The sequence below is a fragment of the Salmo salar genome, chromosome 29, assembly GCF_965601325.2.
Source record: "Salmo salar chromosome 29, fSalSal1, whole genome shotgun sequence".
In the NCBI taxonomy this organism is placed as follows: Eukaryota; Metazoa; Chordata; class Actinopteri; order Salmoniformes; family Salmonidae; genus Salmo; species Salmo salar.
The window spans coordinates 25332451-25359114 of record NC_138319.1 but is presented as its reverse complement, the minus strand read 5'-3'; the positions used below and the strand labels follow the sequence as shown (position 1 = coordinate 25359114).

Below are 26664 nucleotides of genomic sequence, written 5' to 3'. Positions count from 1 at the left end.
CAGGAGTGTCATCTGATGAAGATCATCAAAGGTTAGTGCTGCATTTAGCTGTGGTTTTGGTTTTTGTGACATTATATGCTAGCATGAAAAATGGGTGTGTGATTATTTCTGGCTGGGTACTCTCCTGACATAATCTAATGTTTTGCTTTCGTTGTAAAGGCTTTTTGAAATCGGACAATGTGGTTAGATTAACGAGAGTCTTGTCTTTAAAATGGTGTAAAATAGTCATATGTTTGAGAAATTGAAGTTATAGCATTTTTAAGGTTTTTGAATATCACGCTACTCGATTCCACTGGCTGTTGACTAGGTGGGACGATACCCGAGAGAGGTTAATTAGGGCCGATTTCAAGTTTTCATAACAATCGGTAATCGGTATTTTTTTATTTTTTTATACCTTTATTTAACTAGGCAAGTCAGATTAAGAACATTCTTATTTACAATGACGGCCTAGAAACGGGGGTTAACTGCCTTGTTCAGGGGGGATTCGTTTTACCAGTCAAACGCTCTAACCACCTGCCTTACATTGCACTCCACAAGGATTAACAGGCTGACTACCTGTAACGCGAGGGCAGCAAGAAGCAAAGGTAAGTTGCTAGCTAGCATTAGACTTATAAAAAACGATCAATCTTAACATAATCACTAGTTAACTACACATGGTTGATGATATTACTAGTTTATCTAAAGTGTCCTGCGTTGCATATGATCGATGCGGTGCCTGTTAATTTTCATTGAATCACAGCCTACTTCGACAAACAGGTGTTGATTTAACAAGCGCATTTGCGAAAAAAGTACTGTCGTTGCACCAATGTACCTAACCATAAACATCAATGCCTAACAGGAATATTTAGACTTAGTCACCCGTTAGATAAAATACGGAACAGTTCCGTATGTCACTGAAAGAAAAAAACTTTTGTTTTCGAGATGATAGTTTCCAGATTCGACCATATTAATGACCCAAGGCTCGTATTACTGTGTGTTTATTATATTATAATTAAGTCTATGATTTGATTGAGCAGTCTGACTGAGCGGTGGTAGGCAGTAGCAGGCTCGTAAGCATTCATTCAAACAGCCCTTCGCTGTGCTTCAAGCATTGCGCTGTTTATGACTTCAACCTGGGTGGGTATAATTTGTGGAACGTTCCAACAGGAATCTATTCCAAAAACTTCGTAAATAACAAGGTTTCCAAAAAACAACGCATACAAAGTTGTATAGCGGCAGAATAAGATACCGGGTAGGGAGTGGTCTATTTCATTGCGTTTTTCACTCATCACGTTTATTCCGAAAAATGTCTGTCCTCACATGTCTGTTTGCCTATGGACAAACATTAAGAATAAGCTACGTGGTGAGTTGATGCCCATTCGGCAGCTAGTTAACTAGGTTTGTATGCGTTGCTACTGTGTATGCGTTGCTACTTTCTATGCGTTGTTGGTTGGCAACCTTTTACTTTACGTTTTTTGGAACAGATTCCTGTTGGAACGTTCCACAAATTATACCCACCCCTTCAAGCCTATCAACTCTCAAGATTAGGCTGATGTAACCGATGTGAAATGGCTAGCTAGTTAGCCAGGTGCACGCTAATAGTGTTTCAAACGTCACTCGCTCTGAGACTTGGAGTAGTTTTTTTGCTTCCTCTGCATGGGTAACACTGCTTCGAGGGTGGCTGTTGTCGATGTGTTCCTGGTTTGAGCCCAGGTAGGAGCAAGGAGAGGGACGGAAGCTATACTGTTACACTGGCAATACTAAAGTGGATGACGGATCACCACCTCAAGCTGAACCTCGGCAAGACGGAGCTGCTCTTCCTCCCGGGGAAGGACTGCCCTTTCCATGATCTCGCCATCACGGTGGACAACTCCATTGTGTCCTCCTCCCAGAGTGCTAAGAGCCTCGGCGTGACCCTGGACAACACCCTGTCTTTCTCCGCTAACATCAAGACGGTGACCCGATCCTGTAGGTTCATGCTATACAACATTCGCAGAGTACGACCCTGCCTCACACAGGAAGCGGCGCAGGTCCTAATCCAGGCACTTGTCATCTCCCGTCTGGATTACTGCAACACCCTGTTGGCGGGGCTCCCTGCCTGTGCCATTAAACCCCTACAACTCATCCAGAACGCGGCAGCCCGTCTGGTGTTCAAACTTCCCAAGTTCTCTCACATCACCCCGCTCCTCCGCACACTCCACTGGCTCCCAGTTGAAGCTCGCATCTGCAACAAGACCATGGTGCTTGCCTACGGAGCTGTGAGGGGAACGGCACCTCCGTACCTTCAGGCTCTGATCAGGCTCTACACCCAAACAAGGGCACTGCGTTCATCCACCTCTGGCCTGCTGGCCCCCCTACCTCTGCGGAAGCACAGTTCCCGCTCAGCCCAGTCAAAACTGTTCGCTGCTCTGGCACCCCAATGGTGGAACAAGCTCCCTCACTACGCCAGGACAGCGGAGTCAATCACCACCTTCCGTAGACACCTGAAACCCCACCTCTTTAACCTGTTGGGGCTAGGGGGCAGTATTTTCACGGCTGGATAAAAAAAACGTACCCGATTTAATCTGGTTACTAATCCTACCCAGTAACTAGAATATGCATATACTTATTATATATGGATAGAAAACACCCTAAAGTTTCTAAAACTGTTTGAATGGTGTCTGAGTATAACAGAACTCATTTGGCAGGCAAAACCCTGAGACATTTTCTGACAGGAAGTGGATACCTGATGTGTTGAATTACCTTTAAGCCTATGCCATTGAAACACACAGGGGCTGATTAATGTTTTGGCACTTCCTATTGCTTCCACTAGATGTCACCAGCCTTTACAAAGTGTTTTGAGTCTTCTACTATGAGATCTGACCGAACAAGAGCCTTGGAACGGTGATGGCCGATTAGACTCTGACGCGCGAGTTCATGTTGGGTACCCTCGTTCCAATACGTTATAAAAGAGTATGCATTCGTCCACCTTGAATATTATTCATGTTCTGGTTAAAAAAGGCCCTAATGATTTATGCTATACAACGTTTGACATGTTTGAACGAACGGAAATATATTTTTTCCCCTCGTTCATGACGAGAAGTCCGGCTGGCTTACATCATGTGCTAACGAGACGGAGATTTTTGGACATAAATGATGAGCTTTTTTGAACAAAACTACATTCGTTATGGACCTGTGATACCTGGAAGTGACATCTGATGAAGAGAATCAAAGGTAATGGATTATTTACATAGTATTTTCGATTTTAGATCTCCCCAACATGACGTCTAGTCTGTATCGCAACGCGTATTTTTCTGGGCGCAGTGCTCAGATTATTGCAAAGTGTGATTTCCCAGTAAGGTTATTTTTAAATCTGGCAAGTTGATTGCGTTCAAAAGATGTAAATCTATAATTCTTTAAATGACAATATAATATTTTACCAATGTTTTCTAATTTTAATTATTTAATTTGTGACGCTGACTTGACTGCCGGTTATTGGAGGGAAACGATTTCCTCAACATCAATGCCATAGTAAAACGCTGTTTTTGGATATAAATATGAACTTGATAGAACTAAAAATGCATGCATTGTCTAACATAATGTCCTAGGAGTGTCATCTGATGGAGATTGTAAAAGGTTAGTGCATCATTTTAGCTGGTTTTATGGTTTTGGTGACCCTGTCTTTGACTTGACAAAACATTACACACAACTCTTGTAAATGTACTGTCCTAACATACTCTAAATTCATGCTTTCGCCGTAAAACCTTTTTGAAATCGTAAAACGTGGTTAGATTAAGGAGATGTTTATCTTTCAAATGGTGTAAAATAGTTGTATTTTTGAAAAATTTGAATTTTGACATTTATTTGGATTCAAATTTGCCGCTCTTGAAATGCACCTGCTGTTGATGGAGTGCACCACGGGTGGCACGCTAGCGTCCCACCTAGCCCCAAGAGGTTAACATTAGAAGCCTCGTCCCTAAGTTTGTTTTATTCACTGCTTTAGCACACTCCGCCAACCCGGATGTCCTAGCCGTGTCTGAATGCTGGCTTAGGAAGGCCTTCAAAAATCCAGACATGTCCATCCCTAACTATAACATTTTCCGACAAGATAGAATTGCCACCATTGCCGCTTGTTACAGACCCTCTTCAGGCCCCAGCTGTGCCCTGGACACCATATGTGAATTGATCGCCCCCCATCCATCTTCAGAGTTCGTACTGTTAGGTGACCTAAACTGGGACATGCTTAACACCCCGGCCGTCCAACAATCTAAGCTAGATGCCCTCAAACTCACACAAATGATCAAGGAACCTACCAGGTGCAACCCTAAATCCGTAACCATGGGCACCCTCTTAGATATCATCCTGACCAACTTGCCCTCTAAATACATCTCTGCTGTCTTCAACCAGGATTTCAGCGATCACTGCCTCAATGCCTGCGTGCGTAATGGGTCCGTGGTCAAACGACCACCCCTCATCACTGTCAAACGCTCCCTAAAACACTTCTGCGAGCAGGCCTTTATAAATCGACCTGGCATGGGTATCCTGGAAGGTTATTGACCTCATCCCGTCATTAGAGGATGCCTGGTTGCTCTTAAAAAGTGCTTTCCTCTTCATCTTAAATAAGCATGCCCCATTCAAAAAACATAGAACTAAGAACAGATATAGCCCTTGGTTCACCCCAGACTTGACTGCTCTTGACCAGCACAAAAACATCCTGTGGCGTTCTCTATTAGCATCGAATAGCCCCCGCGATATGCAACTTTTCAGGGAAGTCAGGAACCAATATACTCAATCAGTTAGGAAAGCTAAGTCTAGCTTTGACAAACAGAAATTTGCTTCCTGTAGCACTAATTCCAAAAAGTCCATGGAGAATAATATCACTTCCTCCCAGCTGCCCACTGCACTGAGAATAGGAAACACTGTCACCACAGATAAATCTACGATAATCGATCATTTCAATAAGCATTTTTCACAGCACCCCCTGCAGCAACTTGCCCAACAAACTATAGTTTTGGCAAGTCGGTGAGGACATCTACTTTGTGCATGACACAAGTCATTTTTTCAACAATTGTTTACAGACAGATTATTTCACTTATAATTCACTGTATCACAATTCCAGTGGGTCAGAAGTTTACATATACTAAGTTGACAGTGCCTTTAAACAGCTTGGAAAATTCCAGAAAATTATGTCATGGCTTTAGAAGCTTCTGATAGGCTAATGGACATCATTTGAGTCAATTGGAGGTGCACCTGTGGATGTATTTCAAGGCCTACCTTCAAACTCAGTGCCTCTTTGCTTGACATCATGAGAAAATCAAAAGAAATCAGCCAAGACCTCAGAAAACAAATTACAGACCTCTGCAAGTCTGGTTCATCCTTGGGAGCAATTTCCAAAACGCCTGAAGGTACCACGTTCATCTGTACAAAAAATAGTATGCAAGTATAAACACCATGGGACCACACAGCCATCATACCTCTCAGGAAGGAGATGCGTTCTGTCTCCTAGAGATGAACGTACTTTGGTGCGAAAAGTGCAAATCAATCCCAGAACAACAGCAAAGGACCTTGTGAAGATGCTGGAGGAAACAGGTACAAATGTATCTATATCCACAGTAAAACGAGTCCTATATTGACATAACCTGAAAGGCCGCTCAGCAAGGAAGAAGCCACTGCTTCAAAACCGCCATAAAAAAAGCCAGACTACGGTTTGCAACTGCACATGGGGACAAAGATCGTACTTTTTGGAGAAATGTCCTCTGGTCTGATGAAACAAAAATAGAACTGTTTGGACAAATTTGTGGGCAGAACTGAAAAAGCATGTGCGAGCAAGGAGGCCTACAAACCTGACTCAGTTACACTAGCTCTGTCAGGAGGAATGGGCCAAAATTCACCCAACTTATGGTGGGAAGCTTGTGGAAGGCTACCCAAAACGTTTGACCCAAGCTAAACAATTTAAAGGCTATGCTACCAAATACTAATTGAGTGTATGTAAACTTCTGACCCACTGGAAATGTGATGAAAGAAATAAAAGCTGAAATAAATCACTCTCTCTACTATTATTCGGACATTTTACATTCTTAAAATAAAGTGGTGATCCTAACTGACCTAAAACAGGGCATTTTTTACTAGGATTAAAATGTCAGGAATTGTGAAAAACTGAGTTGAAATGTATTTGGCTAAGGTGTATGTTAACTTCCGTCTTCAACTGTACCTGCTGAGACCTATCAGTTAGGAGGTTGGTGATCCATGTGATAAGCAGTAGGTATGGGGTTATTTTCTGTTTATGCATCCTTATTTCGATGCCAAACCCACCACTGGTGTGTGTGGCCAAAAAGCTCTATTTTCATGTCATTCAGCAAACGGCATTGGCACTTGGATTGTAACCTGTGCTATGGTCAGATGACATGAAAACAGAGCTCTTTGGCCCGCACACCGGTGGTGGGTTTGGCATCGAAATATGGATGCAGAAAAGAACCCCATACCTACTGTAAAATATTGTGTTGGCTCTTTGATGTTGTTATTGGGCTATTTTGCTTCCACTGGTCCTGGGGCACTTGTTAAGGTCAACAACATTTTTGCCAAAAACCTGATGGCCATAAGTGGATCTTCCCACAAGACAATAACCCAGAGCAGACATCAAAATCCACAAAGAAATGGTTAATTGACCATAAAATAACCATCTCAGTCTCTAGACTTGAACCCCATTGAAAACATGTGATTTGAATTGAAGAGGGCAGTCCATAAGAACAAACAAAGAATATCAAGGATCTGGAAAGATTCTGTATGGAGGAATGGTCTAAGATCCCTCTCAATGTGTTCTCCAATCTCATAAAACATTTTAGAAAAAGGCTCAGTACCGTTATCCTCGCAAGGTGAGGTATTTAAAACAGTATTTATTTTGACCTCCATCTTTTTTAGATTTTTTATATTACTTGTTAAACAAAATCTCTTTCTCTGAGCAAATGTATTAGTATAAAATGATTTCCCCTTTTTTTGCCATACAATATAGCTCAGTATTTGTATTATTTATTTTATACAGTATTTTTTGCTCATCTTTACCAAGGATGCCTATAATATTGGACCCGGTTGTATATACAAGACCTCGTTAGGCATAAAAAGTTAATTTAGATGTAGAAAAATGTTCTCCTGCCATAGGGAACTAATATCTTCCCAATGTCTGGGGAATATATGGTTCCTTTTCTAACAGGTGTTATTTAATTTTGTGTCTGGCTCCATATAATGATCTCATTAAAATGATATCCCTTTAAAAGAGAAAAGCCTATTACCAGCAGAGATTGAATGAAAAAGGGGACATAGCAAGATAAGGGAATATCTTCATTATAAAACAACAATGGTTCCATTATCTTTCTTTACTAAAGCATAGTGACATCACAGCCAGTAGTACAGAGGGCATTCATTCACAGACACACACACACACACACACAGACACAGACACACACACACACACACACACACACACACACACACACACACACACACACACACACACACACACACACACACACACACACACACACACACACACACACACACACACAATGGAAGAGACTCAGACTGTGTTAAAGAAAAAAGGCAAATTGAATTCCCTGAATATGGCCATTCACAATGTCTTGCTACAGGGAGTCTAGAGACACAAACCAAGAGACTTATCAAAGGGAGTTATATATCACTCAGAATTCCACCCTGCAGTTCCCCAACTTCCTCGGCCAGGAACAAAATGGCATGTATGAATCATGGTGCCTCGGATGGCAAGAGAGAGAATGGAACCTGAATGTAAACCTTGCAGAGACATATAAACCTTATCCATAAAACCCACACAGCACACGCATACATAGACGCACACAAACACTTATGCATGTGTAGCCAACACACATACATTCATGCACTATGCACACACATCAACACACATACCCACATACACTAATGTTTAAAAAAAACTGTCTTGGTTGATCAACAACAGCCAAGGTAAAAGGTTGATCAGTATACAACTTTAAAGTCATTGACCGCAGGTCATCAAAGTCATTGACCGCAGGTCATGCTCGATTCATACTGTGAAGCAACTGCCAGAGAACTGACATCAGAATTCTGATACAGGTTTTGAATACGCTTTACAAATAAGTTATCAGAAGTATTTCCATTTGTATAAATAATAGAGGAGAGATAATGTTTCTCAATTCAATTAGCAGACTAAAGGAAGGAGTTAGGCTCTTGGCAATGGCAGTAAGCATTGCTATCGTATGGAGGAAAACATAACATTCTAAGAGAGAATACCAGTACCACAGGTCATTCAGCAAACATCAACAGCTCATCCAGCAACTGATGAGAAAACACAATTCCACAACTCTTAGCAAGGTCATATAGGACAGCAATAGCATCAACCGAATGCCACTGACCGCCAAGCAGCCACCAATGAAAGTCACTTTACTAATGATTGGTCCACCGTCCACAGTCATTATTTTCTTGTTATAGTTGTTACTTTTTTGCTTTGTGGATCAAAGTAGCAATCTGAGCGCGTCTACTTGACGTCAGAAACTGCATGCGTTGCCATCTGAAACAATGTGGCTAATTTGCTGATACTGTAAACGACAATGCACTACAGATGCTTTGCCAGCATTTTGCCCAAATTAATTTCAGTGAGCAGAGCTTTGATCAAATGTGTATATATATATATATATATATATATATATATATATATATATATATATATATATATATATATATATATATATATATATTATTTTTACGTTTCCTCTAACCCTTTTGTTCAATTTGAATGTCAAAACTATTGGAACATTCTCAAACCACTTCTTTCAGTTAACATCTCACACTGAACCTCTTCGGAGTGCCTGTCTTTCTTACTGAGTGTGTCACTCTTTCTCAGTGTGTGTCTCTCAGTCTCTATGCATCTCAATCTCTGTACATCTGAGTATCTCTCCTTTTCTCTCTCTTTCTCAGCATCTCTTTCTCAGAGTGTGTCATTCTCAGTGTATCTGTGCGTGTGTGTGTGTGTGTGTGTGGGCGTCTGTCTCAGTGAGTCTCCCTCTCTCATGGTCCGTCTAGGTATCTCCCCCACGGAGTCTCTCAGTGTCTCACTCTTATGAGTCTCACATTCATATGCTCCATCTTTCACCTCATCTCCCATCTCGTCTGTAAAGTCAAACACACATCACTCGTTAGAGGATGCCGAGTCTACCTGACCTGATGAAGAACCCACCTTTGGAACCGAACACTGCTCCAGCTTAATAAATATTATATGTTGGCGGATCAACCTTGAGTATGGACCGGGACCTAGTTCATTACTCCAAGTCAGATACCTAAGATCACATGGTTATACTAAACAGCTCCATACAATGCCTGTCTCCTCCTGTTGCTTGCTCATTCACTGCACACGTAGGCCGGGCTATGAAACACAATTACACTCAATGGTATGAGTAAGTGGTGGAGGCCAGATTATGACGGCTGAGTCCTAATGAGCGTTGCAGAAGGAAATCATCATTAATGCTGAGCACAAAGAAAGACAATCTTCTCTGGGAAGGGATGGGAGTCGTTGCTAACAAAACCACTTCTCGTCTTTTTTTATCATCTAATCCTCTGCTAATAGTGGGTCATGCTGATAATTTTGGAATAAAATCTAAACTGCTGTGACTGTGAGTAACCGTGCGATGAGAGCACTCACACGCAGATGCACAGACACAAGAGCATGTGCACATGTACAGTTTGCACACACACTCGCATGTACACTCACAAACACGTCAGTGTGTAGATCTTTCCTTTGGATGTGCTTAGAATACAAGAATACAGTATCCCTCCCTTTTCTCTCTTACCCTCTCTGGCATGTTCCATGCAGACTTGCCATCAATCTATGTCCATATCTCTTCCTCCATTCCTCTCTTCCCCCCTTCCCCCCTCCCTCCCTCCCTCCCTCCCTCTTTGGCATCCCTAAAACAGACTGCCAAATTAGCCTCTAATTACATGTCTCCCCATTTGTTATGTGAACTCTGGTCCTCCAGAGACCACCTCAGCATCATTTCCTTGAACCCACTGTTGGCCGAGGTTGTAAATGTGTCTCGTCCAAAATGAGAAACAGACCCTGGGCCAAACAGTAAACCAGCCTGCTGCTGGTTAGAAGGACAGTTCTACATTGGAGCGAGATACTGTAACAACCAAAACACAAACATTATTGTCTGTTTCTCCTTGTTAAACAGGATCTTCTTGTAAGGACTAGCTAGCATCTGTCAATATCATCAACTAGCAAAATAGCAAAAGAAAAATCCAGTTTACACTCAGCAGTAGGGCTACAAGAAACATCTTCACTTTATCATTTTGTGATATTCTAAAATGGAGGAAACATAAAAGCTGAAATATGCTTGCAGTGTTTCTCCTACTCTTACCTAGGTGGGTGTGACCTACCTGGTGTACACTCACAGTGTTTCCACTATATGCATTTGGCTATGCTGCTAAATCGTGGCCGCCACTGCCAAAAAAACTAACAAACAAAAAATGTTATCACATATGTCACTTTTTGGGTGACTTGACCAAATTCACAAAGAAATGTTAAGTTATAGATCTGTCATTCTCATTGAAAGCAAGTCTAAGAAGTGGAATATTTATTCTACGTTCACTATTTCTATGCTTCCCGTTCTTACATTTATGTGTCTTTTACTTTCGGTTTTGTACACCAGCTTCAATCAGCTGAAAATACAATATAGCCCCTCTTTGGCTCTCATGAGGACCTACAGTTACCCCTGCTGCAGAGGATAAATTCATCAGAATAACTGCACCTCAGATTGCAGCCCAAATAAATGCTTCACAGAGTTCAAGTAAGACACATCTCAACATCAATTGTTCAGAGGAGACTATGTGAATCAGGCCTTCATGGTCAAATTGCTGCAAAGAAACCACTACTAAAGAACAACAATAAGAAGAAGAGACTTGCTTGGGCCAAGAAACACGAGCAATGGACATTAGACCGGTGGAAATCTGTCCTTTGGTCTGATGAGTCAAATTTTTGTATTTTTAGTTCCAACCTCCGTGTCTTTGTGAGACGCAGAGTAGGTGAACGGATGATCTCTGCTTGTGTGGTTCCCACCGTGAATGGAGGAGGAGGTGTGATGGTGCTTTGCTGGTGACCCCATCTGTGATTTATTTAGAATTCAAGGCACACTTAACCACCATGGCTACCACAACATTCTGCAGCAATACACCATCCCATCTGGTTTGGGCTTAGGTGGGAGTATCATTTGTTTTTCAACAGGACAATGACCCAAAACATACCTCCAGGCTGTGTAAAGGCTATTTGATCAAGAAGGAGAGTGATGGAGTGTTGCATCAGATGACCTGGCCTCCACAATCACCCGACCACAACCCAATTGGATGGTTAGGGATGAGTTAGACCGCAGAGTGAAGGAAAAGTGACCAACAAGTGCTCAGCATATGTGGGAACTTGCTTTTGGAAAAGCATTCCAGGTGAAGCTGGTTGAGAGAATGCCAAGAGTGTGCAAAGCTGTCATCATGGCAAAGGGTGGCTACTTTGAAGAATCTCAAATATAAATATATTTTTGGTTACTACATGATTCCCTATGTGTTATTTCATAGTTTTCATGTCTTCACTATTATTCTACAATGTAGAAAATAGTACAAATAAAGAAAAACCGTTGAATGAGTAGGTGTGTCCAAACTTTTGACTGGTACTGTATATTTCCACACATATTTTTTAATATATTTTAAATGGCACAATGATTCTCTACACAATGACTGCTTGTTTTGTCACATTAACTGAAATTAGGCAAACTATTAGAATTTAAGCAACCAGGAAATGGCAGAGCGTTTTCTGCATATTGCACCTTTAATTCAGGATCGTGACACATTTTCAGTGTAAACTTAAAAAACTAAAACCAGATATTAAGTATGTAGAAAAGATAATGGAGAAATATATTTTTTTAATAACATCATCTTTGAGAACTATCAATCAAAATAAAAACTAGACAGTCAGGGAGAATCTAAAATTTTTAAAATGCCATGGCATGGGGCCCCCATTGATTTTTCTGTAATGTTTGAGTCACTAAGGTAGCATAAGACCAAGGCATAAGATATGGCAAAATGTGTAGAATTGCAGGAAATTTGCTTTGAAACTGCAATTTTCCTTTTAGCCCCATGACAAACTATGTAGAATTGCAGTAAATTGCAAATCCTAATATCAAGAAACCCATTACATTTTAACGCCACATGTAACTATCTAGGCTGGGGAAACACTGGTTTCCATAGCAAAGCTCTCCTATTATTTGAACAATTCATTAAATATATGGCTATTCCCCAAGTCCCTATCACGAGTTGAAAACATGGAGGCAAAAAGGCACCATGAAATATCTATCTACCGTAAACTCGTTATTTGATGGGAGCGCCCGGCACGTTCTTGCCCGGCTAAGCGGTGATTGATTTCTTTGGATTGGGGAGTGTGTGCAACAGACAGAAATGCTATAGTTCTGTGTGTGTGTGTGTGAGAGAGAGAGGAGGGGTGGAGTAGGGTGGGGTGGAGTAGGGTAGGGGAGAGAAAATGCTTCTGGATGTGTCTGGAGGTTTTATGTGGGTCACTGTTTCCCTGTCACGGCAGCAAAGAAGGAATAAAATGTTTTCATTATCAACCACTCAGAATTCCGTTTCTAAACAGCAATTCTAAATTCTGTATCTAAGCAGCAATTCAAAATTCAGTTTCTAAGCAGCAATTTCTCTGAGTGGATAAAATAAACAGATCAACTCTGAAATTTCCATATGGCAGTTCCAGGTTAACAGAATTAAGCTTTGACTCAGTTTACTTCACTTTAAAATGTATGCAAAAAAAACAAAAAAAACATTGATTTCAAAGTTTATCAACCATACAACTCTGGGCGGCAGGTAGCCTAGTGGTTAAGAGCGTTGAGCCAATAACCGAAAAGTCAACTAAATCTGTCACTTTTTCACCAAGGCACTTAACCCTAATTGCTCCTGTAAGTCGCTCTGGATAAGAGTGTCTGTTAAATGACTAAAATGTGAATGTAAACTCTGTGCACAAGGACTGCTGTACATTAACTCATTTTGTGGAAGAACTGTGCAGATGCAAACTTTGGTAACGGAATTACAGTTAAATCTCCCTCAGATTTTGTTATGCGACTATGTTTTCCAAAAACTCCTAAATATCTGCACTGTATTAATATTAAAAGATGTCTGCAGAAAGAATTGGGTATCAGCTATGACATGGTACCTTGAGTTTGAAAAAAATATATTTTGGTTATTGAGTCATTAAGTTTGCCGATGACACAACATTGGTAGGCCTGATCACTGACAACGACGAGACAGCCTATAAGGAGGAGGTCAGAGACCTGGCCGTGTGGTGTCAGGACAACAACCTCTCCCTCAACCTGATCAAGACAAAGGAGATGATTGTGGACTACAGGAAAAGGAGGACCGAGCACGACCCCATTCTCATCAACGAGGTTGTAGTGGAGCAGGTTGAGAGCTTCAAGTTCCTTGGTGTCCACATCACCAACAAACTAACATGGTCCAAGCACAGATCCTCAAAAGGTTCTACAGCTGCAACATCAAGAGCATCCTGACTGGTTGCTTCACTGCCTGGTATGGCAACTGCTCGGCCTCCGACCGCAAGGCACTACAGAGGGTAGTGCGTACGACCAAGTACATCACTGGGGCCAAGCTTCATGCCATCCAGGACCTATATACCAGGCGGTGTCAGAGGAAGGCCCTAAAAATTGTCAAGCGGTTCCGGAGCGCCAAGTCTAGGTCCAAAAGGCTTCTAACCAGCTTCTACCCCGAAGCCATAAGACTCCTGAACATCTAATCAAATGGCCACATAGACCATTTGCATTGCCCCCCCTCTTTTATGCCGCTGCTACTCTCTGTTATTATCTATGCATAGTCCCTTTAACAATCTACATGTACATATTACCTCAATTACCTCGGTGCCCCTGCACATTGAGTCTGTACCGGTACCCCCTGTATATAGTCTCGCTATTGTTATTTTACTGCTGCTCTTTAGTTACTTGTTCCTTTTATTTCTTATTCATATTTTGTAAACTACATTGTTGGTTAGGGGCCTGTAAGTAAGCATTTCACTGTAAGGTCTACACCTGTTGTATTCGGCGCATGTGACTAATACAATTTGATTTGATTTGAAATACAGTATGTGAAGTGGATTTACACCAGGTAACGGAATTACAGTATCGGAAGTACATCATGGGTCCCTGATCTGTACTACACATAAATGCATAATTATGGACATGAATGTCATTCTCCTCATGTTTCACAAATTTGGACATCACACCGCAGCAGAGCACAGTAAAGTAAAGTAAAGTAGAGTAGATTTCAGTACAGTAGAGTAGAGCACAGTACAGTGCAGTACAGTTCAGTACAGTAGAGCACATTACAGTGCAGTAGAGTTCAGTACAGTAAGTAGTAGAGTAAAATGACTAAGTCGCTTTGGATAAAAGCATCTGCTAAATGGCATATATTGTTATTATTATGTTAGTAGAGTGCAGTAGAGTAGAGTACAGTGCATTAGAGTGGAGTGCAGTACTGTATGGTACTGTATTGTACTCTAACGTGCTCTACTCACTGTACTGTGATATCCAAACTTGTGAAACATATGTCTATAATAGGTTCAGATTTGGTCCAGTCCGGCCTGTCTTTGGACATCAACATTAGTCATTGTAACCAATTGAGTTTCCGTTACAGATTTTCTGGTAATTCCATTACCAATTTGGTATCAGAATTATGAGTTTTAATCACTTAAAGGAGCAATATGCGGAAATCGCTCAGTCATTTCCTGGTTGCTAAAATTTGAATAGCTCGCCAAATTTAAGCTTTAAGTGACAAAACAAGCATTGTATAGTGTAGAGAATCAAATCAAATCAACGTTTATTTGTCACGTGCGCCGAATGCAACAGTGAAATGCTTACTTACAGGCTCTAACCAATAGTGCAAAAAAGGTATTAGGTGAACAACAGGTATGTAAAGAAATAAAAACAACAGTAAAGAGACAGTGAAAAATAACAGTAGCAATCTACCATCTAAACCGCTGTGAAATATATTTTCAATAAACAAAAATATTGTATTTTCAGCTGTTTGAAGCTGGTGTACAAAACCGAAAATAAGACGCAAAAACTAAACTGAAGAACGGGAGCATAGAAATAGCGCACATAGAACAGATCTACCGCTTCTTAGACTTGCTGTCAATGAGAATGACAGATCTATAACTCATATTTCCTTGTGAATTTGGTCAGGTCGCCCAAAAAGTTACATCTGGCAGCTTTAATAATCTATAAACTAAAATGTATATCAGTAAAATCACTATAACTAATTGGTAGGTCTACCTTTACTTGTTACTTCTGTGAAATTAGAAAATATCTTAAAGATATATGGGGTTATTGTTAATGGAATTACAAGGCACAAGGCAATGTTTCTTAAACTTACAGAAGGTAAACAAGTTCTCCAAAACAAAATACAAGTGTTGATAGAATTTGTAGACAATTGGCACTCTTTCTGGGACTCACCCACAAACAGGACCAAGCCTGGCCTGTTGAGGAGTGACGGACTCCATCCTAGCTGGAGGGGTGCTCTCATCTTATCTACGAACATAGACAGGGCTCTAACTCCTCTAGCTCCACAATGAAATAGGGTGCAGGCCAGGCAGCAGGCTGTTAGCCAGCCTGCCAGCTTAGTGGAGTCTGCCACTAGCACAGTCAGCGTAGTCAGCTCAGCTTTCCCCATTGAGACCGTGTCTGTGCCTCGATCTAGGTTGGGCAAAATTAAAAATGGCGGTGTTCGCTTTAGTAATCTCACTAGTATAAAGACCTCCTCCATTCCTGCCATTATTGAAAGAGATTGTGATACCTCACATCTCAAAATTGGGTTACTTAATGTTAGATCCCTCACTTCCAAGGCAGTTATAGTCAATGAACTAATCACTGATAATAATCTTGATGTGATTGGCCTGACTGAAACATGGCTTAAGCCTGATGAATTTACTGTGTTAAATGAGGCCTCACCCCCAGGTTACATTAGTGACCATACCCCCCGTGCATCCGGCAAAGGCGGAGGTGTTGCTAACATTTACGATAGCAAATTTCAATTTACAAAAAAAAAAACAACAATGACGTTTTCGTCTTTTGAGCTTCTAGTCATGAAATCTATGCAGCCTACTCACTCACTTTTTATAGCTACTGTTTATAGGCCTCCTGGGCCATATGCAGTGTTCCTCACTGAGTTCCCTGAATTCCTATCGGATCTTGTAGTCATAGCAGATAATATTCTAATTTTTGGTGACTTTAACATTCACATGGAAAAGTCCACAGACCCACTCCAAAAGGCTTTCGGAGCCATCATCGACTCAGTGGGTTTTGTCCAACATGTCTCTGGACCTACTCACTGCCACAGTCATACTCTGGACCTAGTTTTGTCCCATGGAATAAATGTTGTGGATCTAAATGTTTTTCCTCATAATCCTGGACTATCGGACCACCATTTTATTACGTTTGCAATTGCAACAAATAATCTGCTCAGACCCCAACCAAGGAGCATTAAAAGTCGTGCTATAAATTCTCAGACAACCCAAAGATTCCTTGATGCCCTTCCAGACTGCCTCTGCCTACCCAAGGACGTCAGAGGACAAAAATCAGTTAACCACCTAACCGAGGAACTCAATTTAACCTTGCGCAATACCCTAGATGCAGTTGCACCCCTAAAAACTAAAAACATCTGTCATAAGAAACTAGCTCCCTGGTATACAGAAAATACACGAGCTCTGAAGCAAGCTTCCAGAAAATTGGAACGGAAATGGCGCCACACCAAACTGGAAGTCTTCCGACTAGCTTGGAAAGACAGTACCGTGCAGTATCGAAGAGCCCTTACTGCTGCTCGATCATCCTATTTTTCCAACTTAATTGAGGAAAATAAGAACAATCCGAAATTTCTTTTTGATACTGTCGCAAAGCTAACTAAAAAGCAGCCTTCGCAAATGGAGGATGGCTTTCACTTCAGCAGTAATAAATTTATGAACTTCTTTGAGGAAAAGATCATGATCATTAGAAAGCAAATTACAGACTCCTCTTTAAATCTGGGTATTCCTCCAAAGCTCCATTGTCCTGAGTCTGCACAACTCTGCCAGGACCTAGGATCAAGGGAGATACTAAAGTGTTTTAGTACTATATCTCTTGACGCAATGATGAAAATAATCATGGCCTCCAAACCCTCAAGCTGCATACTGGACCCTATTCCAACTAAACTACTGAAAGAGCTGCTTCCTGTGCTTGCCCCTCCTATGTTGAACATAATAAACGGTTCTCTATCCACCGGATGTGTACCAAGCTCACTAAAAGTGGCAGTAATAAAGCCTCTCTTGAAAAAGCCGAATCTTGATCCAGAAATTATAAAAAACTAATCGGCCTATATCGAATCTTCCATTCCTCTCCAAAATTTTAGAAAAAGCTGTTGCACAGCAACTGACTGCCTTCCTGAAGACAAACAATGTATACGAAACGCTTCAGTCTGGTTTTAGACCCCATCATAGCACTGAGACTGCACTTGTGAAGATGGTAAATGACCTTTTAATGACGTCAGACCGAGGCTCTGCATCTGTCCTCGTGCTCCTAGATCTTAGTGCCGCTTTTGATACCATCGATCACCACATTCTTTTGGAGAGATTGGAAACCCAAATTGGTCTACATGGACAAGTTCTGGCCTGGTTTAGATCTTATCTGTCGGAAAGATATCAGTTTGTCTCTGTGAATGGTTTGTCCTCTGACAAATCAATTGTAAATTTCGGTGTTCCTCAAGGTTCCGTTTTAGGACCACTATTGTTTTCACTATATATTTTACCTCTTGGGGATGTCATTCGAAAACATAATGTTAAATTTCACTGCTATGCGGACGACACACAGCTGTACATTTCAATGAAACATGGTGAAGCCCCAAAATTGCCCTCGCTAGAAGCCTGTGTTTCAGACATAAAGAAGTGGATGGCTGCAAACTTTCTACTTTTAAACTCAGACAAAACAGAGATGCTTGTTCTAGGTCCCAAGAAACAAAGAGATCTTCTGTTGAATCTGACAATTAATCTGGATGGTTGTACAGTCGTCTCAAATAAAACTGTGAAGGACCTCGGCGTTACTCTGGACCCTGATCTCTCTTTTGAAGAACATATCAAGACTGTTTCAAGGACAGCTTTTTTCCATCTACGTAACATTGCAAAAATCAGAAATTTTCTGTCCAAAAATGACGCAGAAAAATTAATCCATGCTTTTGTTACTTCTAGGCTGGACTACTGCAATGCTCTACTTTCCGGCTACCCGGATAAAGCACTAAATAAACTTCAGTTAGTGCTAAATACGGCTGCTAGAATCCTGACTAGAACCAAAAAATTTGATCATATTACTCCAGTGTTAGCCTCCCTACACTGGCTTCCTGTTAAGGCAAGGGCTGATTTCAAGGTTTTACTGCTAACCTACAAAGCATTACATGGGCTTGCTCCTACCTATCTTTCCGATTTGGTCCTGCCGTACATACCTACACGTACGCTACGGTCACAAGACGCAGGCCTCCTAATTGTCCCTAGAATTTCTAAGCAAACGGCTGGAGGTAGGGCTTTCTCCTATAGAGCTCCATTTTTATGGAATGGTCTGCCTACCAATGTGAGAGACGCAGACTCAGTCTCAACCTTTAAGTCTTTACTGAAGACTTATCTCTTCAGTAGGTCCTATGATTAAGTATAGTCTGGCCCAGGAGTGTGAAGGTGAACGGAAAGGCTGGAGCAACGAACCGCCCTTGCTGTCTCTGCCTTGCCGGTTCCCCTCTTTCCACTGGGATTCTCTGCCTCTAACCCTTTTACAGAGGCTGAGTCACTGGCCTACTGGTGTTCTTCCATGCCGTCCATGGGAGGGGTGCGTCACTTGAGTGGGTTGAGTCACTGACGTGGTCTTCCTGTCTGGGTTGGCGCCCCCCCCCCCCCCCTTGGGTTGTGCCATGGCGGAGATCGTTGTGGGCTATACTCGGCCTTGTCTTAGGACGGTAAGTTGGTGGTTGGAGACATCCCTCTAGTGGTGTGGGGGCTGTGCTTTGGCAAAGTGGGTGGGGTTATATCCTGCCTGTTTGGCCCTGTCCGGGGGTATCATCGGATGGGGCCACAGTGTCTTCTGATCCCTCCTGTCTCAGCCTCCAGTATTTATGCTGCAGTAGTTTATGTGTCGGGGGGCTAGGGTCAGTCTGTTACATCTGGAGTATTTCTCTTGTCTTATCCGGTGTCCTGTGTGTATTTAAATATGCTCTCTCTAATTCTCTCTTTCTCTCTTTCTGTCTTTCTCTCGGAGGACCTGAGCCCTAGGACCATGCCTCAGGACTACCTGGTATGATGACTCCTTGCTGTCCCCAGTCCACCTGGCCGTGCTGCTGCTCCAGTTTCAACTGTTCTGCCTGCGGCTATGGAACCCTGACCTGTTCACCGGACGTGCTTGTTGCACCCTCGACAACTACTATGATTATTATTATTTGACCATGCTGGTCATTTATGAACATTTTAACATTTTAACATTTTGACCATGTTCTGTTATAATATCCACCCTGCACAGCCAGAAGAGGACTGGCCACCCCTCATAGCCTGGTTCCTCTCTAGGTTTCTTCCTAGGTTTTTGGCCTTTCTAGGGAGTTTTTCCTAGGGAGTTTTTCCTAGCCACCGTGCTTCTTTCACATGCTTTGCTTGCTGTTTGGGGTTTTAGGCTGGGTTTCTGTACAGCACTTTGAGAATATCAGCTGATGTACGAAGGGCTATATAAAAATAAATTTGATTTGATTTGATTTGATATTAGTTGGCAGGGGCTTTTACATCAACATTATTGTGTTTTGATGTATTTCTGATACGTTTTAAGAGTTTTTATGGTAGATGTTTTCTAAGACCCCTTTTCCATCTGTTTATCCACAAATCAAAGGTTTTATTTTAAGGATGGTAAATGGCTGAAAAAAATATTTATGCCTTAATTTCCCCAAAATATACACTCTTAGCTTTCATTTGACAACCAATTTGATGTGCTCCTATGAACTTCCCACGTTGGTGCTCATGGGTCCTTTTACATGGAAATGCCCATAAGTGGTACTGCAAAGTTCTGCACAATGCAGTACAGTACTGTATACATTTCAGTGTATAATACATTGATAATGAAGCAGATAAAAAAACAAAAATGTAATCTCACAATAATTTGTTTGGATTATCAAAAAGGAGCAGTGGAACATCCCTGGAGATACAGATCAACCTATCTGACAGAACCTCAAAAAGAGTGTTTTAATTATGTAAACAGCCGAGGATTTTCCTTAATTACACTGCCGCTAAGGGACCAAGTGTTGTCTCTACAGAGTGACTGACTGTACAAGACTCACTTAGATATTCTTCAAGTCCTCTTGGCAGAGTCAAATACAGATAGATCGGCGACTCACCTAAGTGATGGGTAAACATGACATTTCAGAGGAGAGAAAGTGTGCGACTTGAAAAGGAGTAGGAAAATGAAACTTAATTGCTTTGAGATGAGTGCCCATCATTTGACAATAGAGATTTACCCCCGAAATATAATGTATGTACGGTACATGCCAATTTCCTTTTTTGCCTTTCAGACACAGTTGGAATCTTTTGGGGTTACATTTTTATATCTTTAAAGAAATAAACTGTTCATATAAGATTTTTCAAAAATGTTAAACAAACGGTTCTGCTCTCAAGCCATCAGCCAGCCTGTATAAATACATTGCATGTACAATGGTGGCTCTCTCCAGTCCTCACATGCATGGCCATTGAGAGAGACAACATTGTGTATGATGGATTCCAGCATGCCTAATGAAACGCTGCAGCTGCACGATAACAGCGTTGAGGAATGCTGGCCCACTTAAAGGTCACTATAAATCACAGCCCTTGTTCCTAGACCCGCACCTCCAACGTCGTTACTGGGCCGACCCCAATCAAACAAACGACGTGAGCAGCCGTGAATGCAGGCCACCCACTTAACAGGAGGGACCACCGTTCCAATGCCTTTTATTGCAAGCTGGTGCCTAGCCACTGTGGTCCTAAGCGTTTTCCCTCTGCCCTCTTTCCTCATGTCCTTTCCTTCATCCACACTGAAGGAAAGGTTCATCAAGTCAGCTAGGCTACTTGTGTGTTGCTTTCACCGATCCTGTGTTTTCAGATCCTCTGCAGATGAAGAAAAGGAGGCAAGGGTAGGAAGGAAGCCATTTCAGACTGTTGGGACACACCCATAAGTCCTCATGTGTTTTTAGATCCTCTGCAGATGAAGGAAAGTAGATAAGGAAAGCCACTTCAGACTGTTGGGACACGCCCATAGCTCACCAGAACTGGCATGAGATCTGTGATGAATGCATAAAGTGTGTAGTCGAGCACCTAATCATGCCGAGTAGTCCTCCGTCAGAACTCTCCTCATCAGACCCAAGGGGACACAAAGAGCACAATAAACCAAACAGCTGTCTGTGGAGCCAAAATTAGGCCTTCTTCATGATTCAAATGCATCTGCATTTAGTATAGGGAAGATTTCTAGAAAACAATTGAGTTTATATTAAACATTGTATTCTTTAGAAGACACTACAACAACATGTCTATCTAATGGGCTGAGAGAAGGAATCTGAACACCTGCATCAGAACACCAGTGCAAACATACTGTACATCTGGGATCATCAAATAGATTCAGCCATGGGACGATTTTTTCTTGAGCGGATGGTCGGAGCATCATTACAAATCATTTGTAGACTGCAAATTGACCGCAAGAAGCCCAAACTGATGTTTCACTAAAACATAATAATTGCTTACATTTGTATATGATCACATCTCCATTATGTGTCAGAATACTTGGGAACAGATTTATTGGATTAAAATCACTTGGAGATGATTTCCTTGTGTTTTAGGGGGTTTTTTGCTCAGAAAGCTTGGGGGGCCAAATAAAACCACCTGCGGGCACCCAGTTGGGAAACCCTGCTTGCTGTGCATACTGTTTAAAGTCATTAAAAGGAGCCATGACAAACCCTCATTATGAGTGCTCTCTCAGTGTATTGTTTCAATTGAGACTGAAATAATAACCGCAACAGACAGGCCAGGGAGGGATGGAGACACTCGTAGTTAGCGGTTGGTATTTCCCCACTTTAAAGAGATAACGCTGTGGATACAAATGCATTTCATTTCAGCCAACGGCAGAAAATCATTAGTGGTTCGACAACACTGCCCACTGTGCCCTTGAAGGCCTGTTTTTGGTGGCAGAGAGCAACCAGCAGTAAACAGAGGAAAGTGCTGGAGGACAACCAACTTAGCTGGTTGGAAATGGATGGTCTGCCACCGACTTCCACTCAGAGCAACCTGCCAAGGAGACACACAGAGACGGTTAGGGCCATATAAGGGGATGGTTAATGGGCTACCAGAATGGCATGGTAGGGACAGTATTATTGTTATTGTAGACATCAGGGCAACACTTTAGAATGCTAGGTATGATGAAAGAGCTAGATTACTTGTCTCATGCACAAAGTAGATGTCCTAACCGACTTGCCAAAACTATAGTTTGTTAACAAGAAATTTGTGGAGTGGTTGAAAAACGAGTTTTAATGACTCCAACCTAACTGTTTGGAAATGTTCGACTTCCAACTGTGGCGTGCTTCATGGTAGTCCAACGTGCATTTGAGATAGTTAGCTATCATACTATGCAGGGTTTCTCTGTCATGACAGACATGAACGCAGCATGATTCCCTATTCACCATTTTTTGTCTTTCTCCCTTGAGTCAAGGCTTTTTTTCCAGGAATAACAGATTTATGTGTCAGTGCAAAGCAGTCAAACTGTCAATTGTAATTTACGAGGCTTGATGGCATTTCTAATGTTACCCTATGTACTCACATGTTCTTTTTTTTATTAAAAAATATATATTTTTACCCCAATTTCATGGTATCCAATTGGTAGTCTTGTCTCATCACTGCAACTCCCGTACGGACTCAGGAGAGGCGAAGGTCGAGAGCCATGCGTCCCCCGAAACACAACCCAACCCAACCGCACTGCTTCTTGACACAATGCACATCCAACCCGGAAGCCAGCCACACCAATGTGTCGGAGGAAATACCGTACACCTAGCGACCTGGTCAGCGTGCACTGCACCCGGCTCGCCACAGGAGTCACTAGCGCGCGATGAGACAAGGATATCCCTGCCGGCCAAACCCTCCCTAACCCGGACGACGCTGGACCAATTGCGTGTCGGCCATGAGCCTCCTGGGCGCGTTCGGCTGCGACAGAGTCTGGACTCAAACCCAGAATCTCTGGTGGCACAGCTAGCACTGCGATGCAGTGCCTTAGACCACTGCGCCACCCAGGAGGCCAGAGTGCACATTTTCTATCTGGCCAATAGCTACTACCAGGAACCTTCAAGGTCAAACAATTTTACAGGTAAATCAATCAATCAATCAATCAATCAATCATGCGAATCAATAAATCAAAATAATCAATTGATATTTCAATCCATAGGTCCAATATTGGAAAAGCGAGAGGCAATCAAGTGGCACAACTAAATTCTGTTCATAGTTCTATCAAGTGAAGGATTGCAAGGACTGCCATGTAGGCTGTTGGGTTTAACAGAATGCAGGGGTTCTGGGGTTAAGTGAAAAGGTCAAGCTGTCAGGGTCGGTAGCCCTGGAATTACAGCTCAATCTTCCCGCCGTCACACTATTTTTTGGAAACAGATCCAAGAATGAAATAATGCATGCTGACTAGTGATGTTGCTGTGGTGTACACTTTCCTCTGCTCTTTTCAATGTTCCGATTTAAATGGAAATGTAATCTTGTCATCTTTTCATAATATAAAAATATAATGTAAATATTACTAGGCAATAGTGAAGATATTCACAAACACTGGAGCCATCTGTTAAATCCCAATTTGCTTACTGAAAAATAAAGACGGCAGGTAAGGCTTTCACACAGGGGTCCCAGGTTGTTACCTGAATGTGTATTCAGTAAAAGGAGCCAGTGACTCCTGACACCTGGAGATTGGAAATCCCAACCCCATGCATAACAGAGGTACCCAGCAGTTCCCTTCGGACAGACAGCAATATCACGAGATTCACAACTTTAGGTGTGGTTAAAACAAAATGAGCCCTTCCAAGAGCTAACGGAGATAGATAGAGCAAATGGTTAGTTCTTCCCTCAAATCTTCATAAGGAGAACGTAGAAAGAAAATAGGGTTTATTATTGAACCCAGCATTAATATCAATCAGTGCCCTACGGAAAAAGAGAACTAGAAAACTTTAATAATGTAATGTTTTCGTAATTACACTAGGCGCCATACTCATACTCAGTGCTGTAGACTATACAACCGCAAAGCACATGGGAGAGGTGTAATGTTAAATCATATCCCCTTGCATGGGTGTGAGCTGTCTCTAAAATAATGTCATCTCAGGCAGCAACAAGGCTACGATAAATGGGCAGACTGGCTACAGCAGAGGGGTATAATCCCATTTTAGTACAAATAGAGTCTTAGATCACGTTTCCAATACATTTACTATTCAGCAGTTATTCAAACGCACACTGAAACCAATACTTTGCAAAAACGGTTTCGCTTATAAGCGAACACATCGTTTCAAGCTGACATTTCAAATCAGCAAAACACTTATCTCTTACCATTACGTTTCCCTGCATTTTCGCAGTCTCAATTAGATTATTTTCCTTCATTTTCTCCGTAGAAAGGATCCTATTATTTCAGGATTTTCTCTTCGTTTGACTTTTGGACCGCTTCTGCAACAGTCTCCGTCAGTTATGCGAGACCCTGGGTTTGGCAAGTAGTTCACGAGCGGGTGGGCTTACTACGCATTGATCAGACACATGCGTTGCTTTTTCTTCAGTATCCTGTTGATTAATGGCTGAGTGCCTGTCTTTTCAGTAGCTGTAAAAGATGTAGCCATAAAACATTGAGGTAACTAGAGTTGTTCACAAAGTCTATCATGTATAATTTCCATAATGTGGGAGACTACCACGTTCGCTTCACATTCCCTCGAGAGGCTGGTCCAGTCCTATTTTGTTTGAATGGAACAGAAGTCCGCTCCCAGTCTCGCGCCGCTACCGAGAATTGACCGTCGGCGCGTGTTGTGAGTGCTGCCACAGGAATAACGATTCATATTACATTTCCCATGGACTGGCTGGCTGAAGCTTTGACTCATCTTATTTTTCATTTCAATACATTTTCTCAGCTTCATTTATAGGCTACAATTTGTGTCTGTAAACACAATGAGTACCAAAAAAATAAGTTAACATGAATCACAAACGCATTTCCACAGTGAGATGGATGTAAACATGATGAATATACCATTGGTCGGTCCCCTGTCACAATAAATGAGTTTATGATATATTTGTTTATACCAAACGTTTCCTGGGCCACTGGAGAAATCGTAACAAACATAATTGAGGCAGCTACAAAATGCATTTACAGGGATGGGCAAAAAAAACCTGCTGGGCCACAGTTGCTCGCGGATATGCGTACCCACATCATAACATGTTTTTGCTGACATGGGCTAATTGACTGACTATCAGTGACTGACATAACAAAAGAAAAACTGCTGATGCACAACCAAATTTCGAATTTCGAAATTGCACCTTGTGTATTCTACTAACTCTCAACATTAGGTTGATACCTTGACTAAGTTTTATTTTGGGGGGAGGGGAATTGATCGGAAAGCCTTCAGCCGCGTGCTGCCAGTTGCCCATCCCTGATCTAGAACATAGCAAGGGGCCATGATCAAAACATCTAGTGTTTATTCATGTTGGTGTAATAATAGCAATAGTCCTATCTATCCTACATTCCAAACCTGCAACAGGATGAATTGGAGTGATATCTCTGAACTGTGTAGACCCATTGCATCATTGTTTAACCGTGTTAATAGCTTTATCAGGCATAACTTCTGTGGCTAAATGTTTGATAACGTTCTGAGTATAATGCAAGCACTACAACTACTGAAATAACCCTTCCCTTTCTATGTTCAATGCCCACTGGTCACACAGCAGGTGTTGACTGGGATCTCTATGCGCTAATAGAGAGGGGCTTGGGTAGCATATACGACTGATGTTCACAGACCACATCAGTCGGGAACCAACAGGACCCTTAACAGCTTCTATACTCTTAGAAAAAAGGGTTCCAAAAGGGATCTTCGGCTCTCCCTTTAGGAGAACCCTTTTTGGTTCCATGGTAGAACTCTTTTGGGTTCCATGTAGAATCCTCTGGGGAAAAGGTTCTACATGGAACCCAACAGGGTTCTTCAAAGGGTTCTTCTATGGGGACAGCCAAATAACCCTTCTAGGTCTAGATAGCACCTTTTTTTCTAAGAGTCTATACCCAAGCCATAAGACTGCTAAATTGTTAGTTAAATAGTTAACCAATACCTACCCGGACTATCTGCATTGACCCTTTTTGCACTAACTCATTTGAGTCAATGCATATGCTGCTGTTACTGTTTATTATCTATCCTGTTGCTTAGTCACTTTATCCCCACGTTGAAGTCGGATGTTTACATACACTTATGTTGGCTCATTAAAACTCGTTTTTCAACCACTCCACAAATGTCTAGTTAACAAACTATAGTTTTGGCAAGTCGGTTAGGACATCTACTTTGTGCATGACACAAGTAATTTTTCCAACA

The 26664-nt window shown here is 41.8% G+C and overlaps 1 protein-coding gene across 1 annotated transcript in view; it reads right to left on the bottom strand.

Annotated features, from left to right (window-relative positions):
- Positions 1-25099, bottom strand: part of LOC106590427 (A-type potassium channel modulatory protein DPP6) — a 293267-nt gene extending 268168 nt beyond the window's left edge. The window contains exon 1 of the mRNA XM_014181451.3: positions 24656-25099. Within this exon, the coding sequence (XP_014036926.2) occupies positions 24656-24706 (51 nt within the window). The 5' untranslated portion in view covers positions 24707-25099. The remainder of the gene's footprint in view (positions 1-24655) is intronic.
- Positions 25100-26664: the final 1565 nt, after the last annotated feature.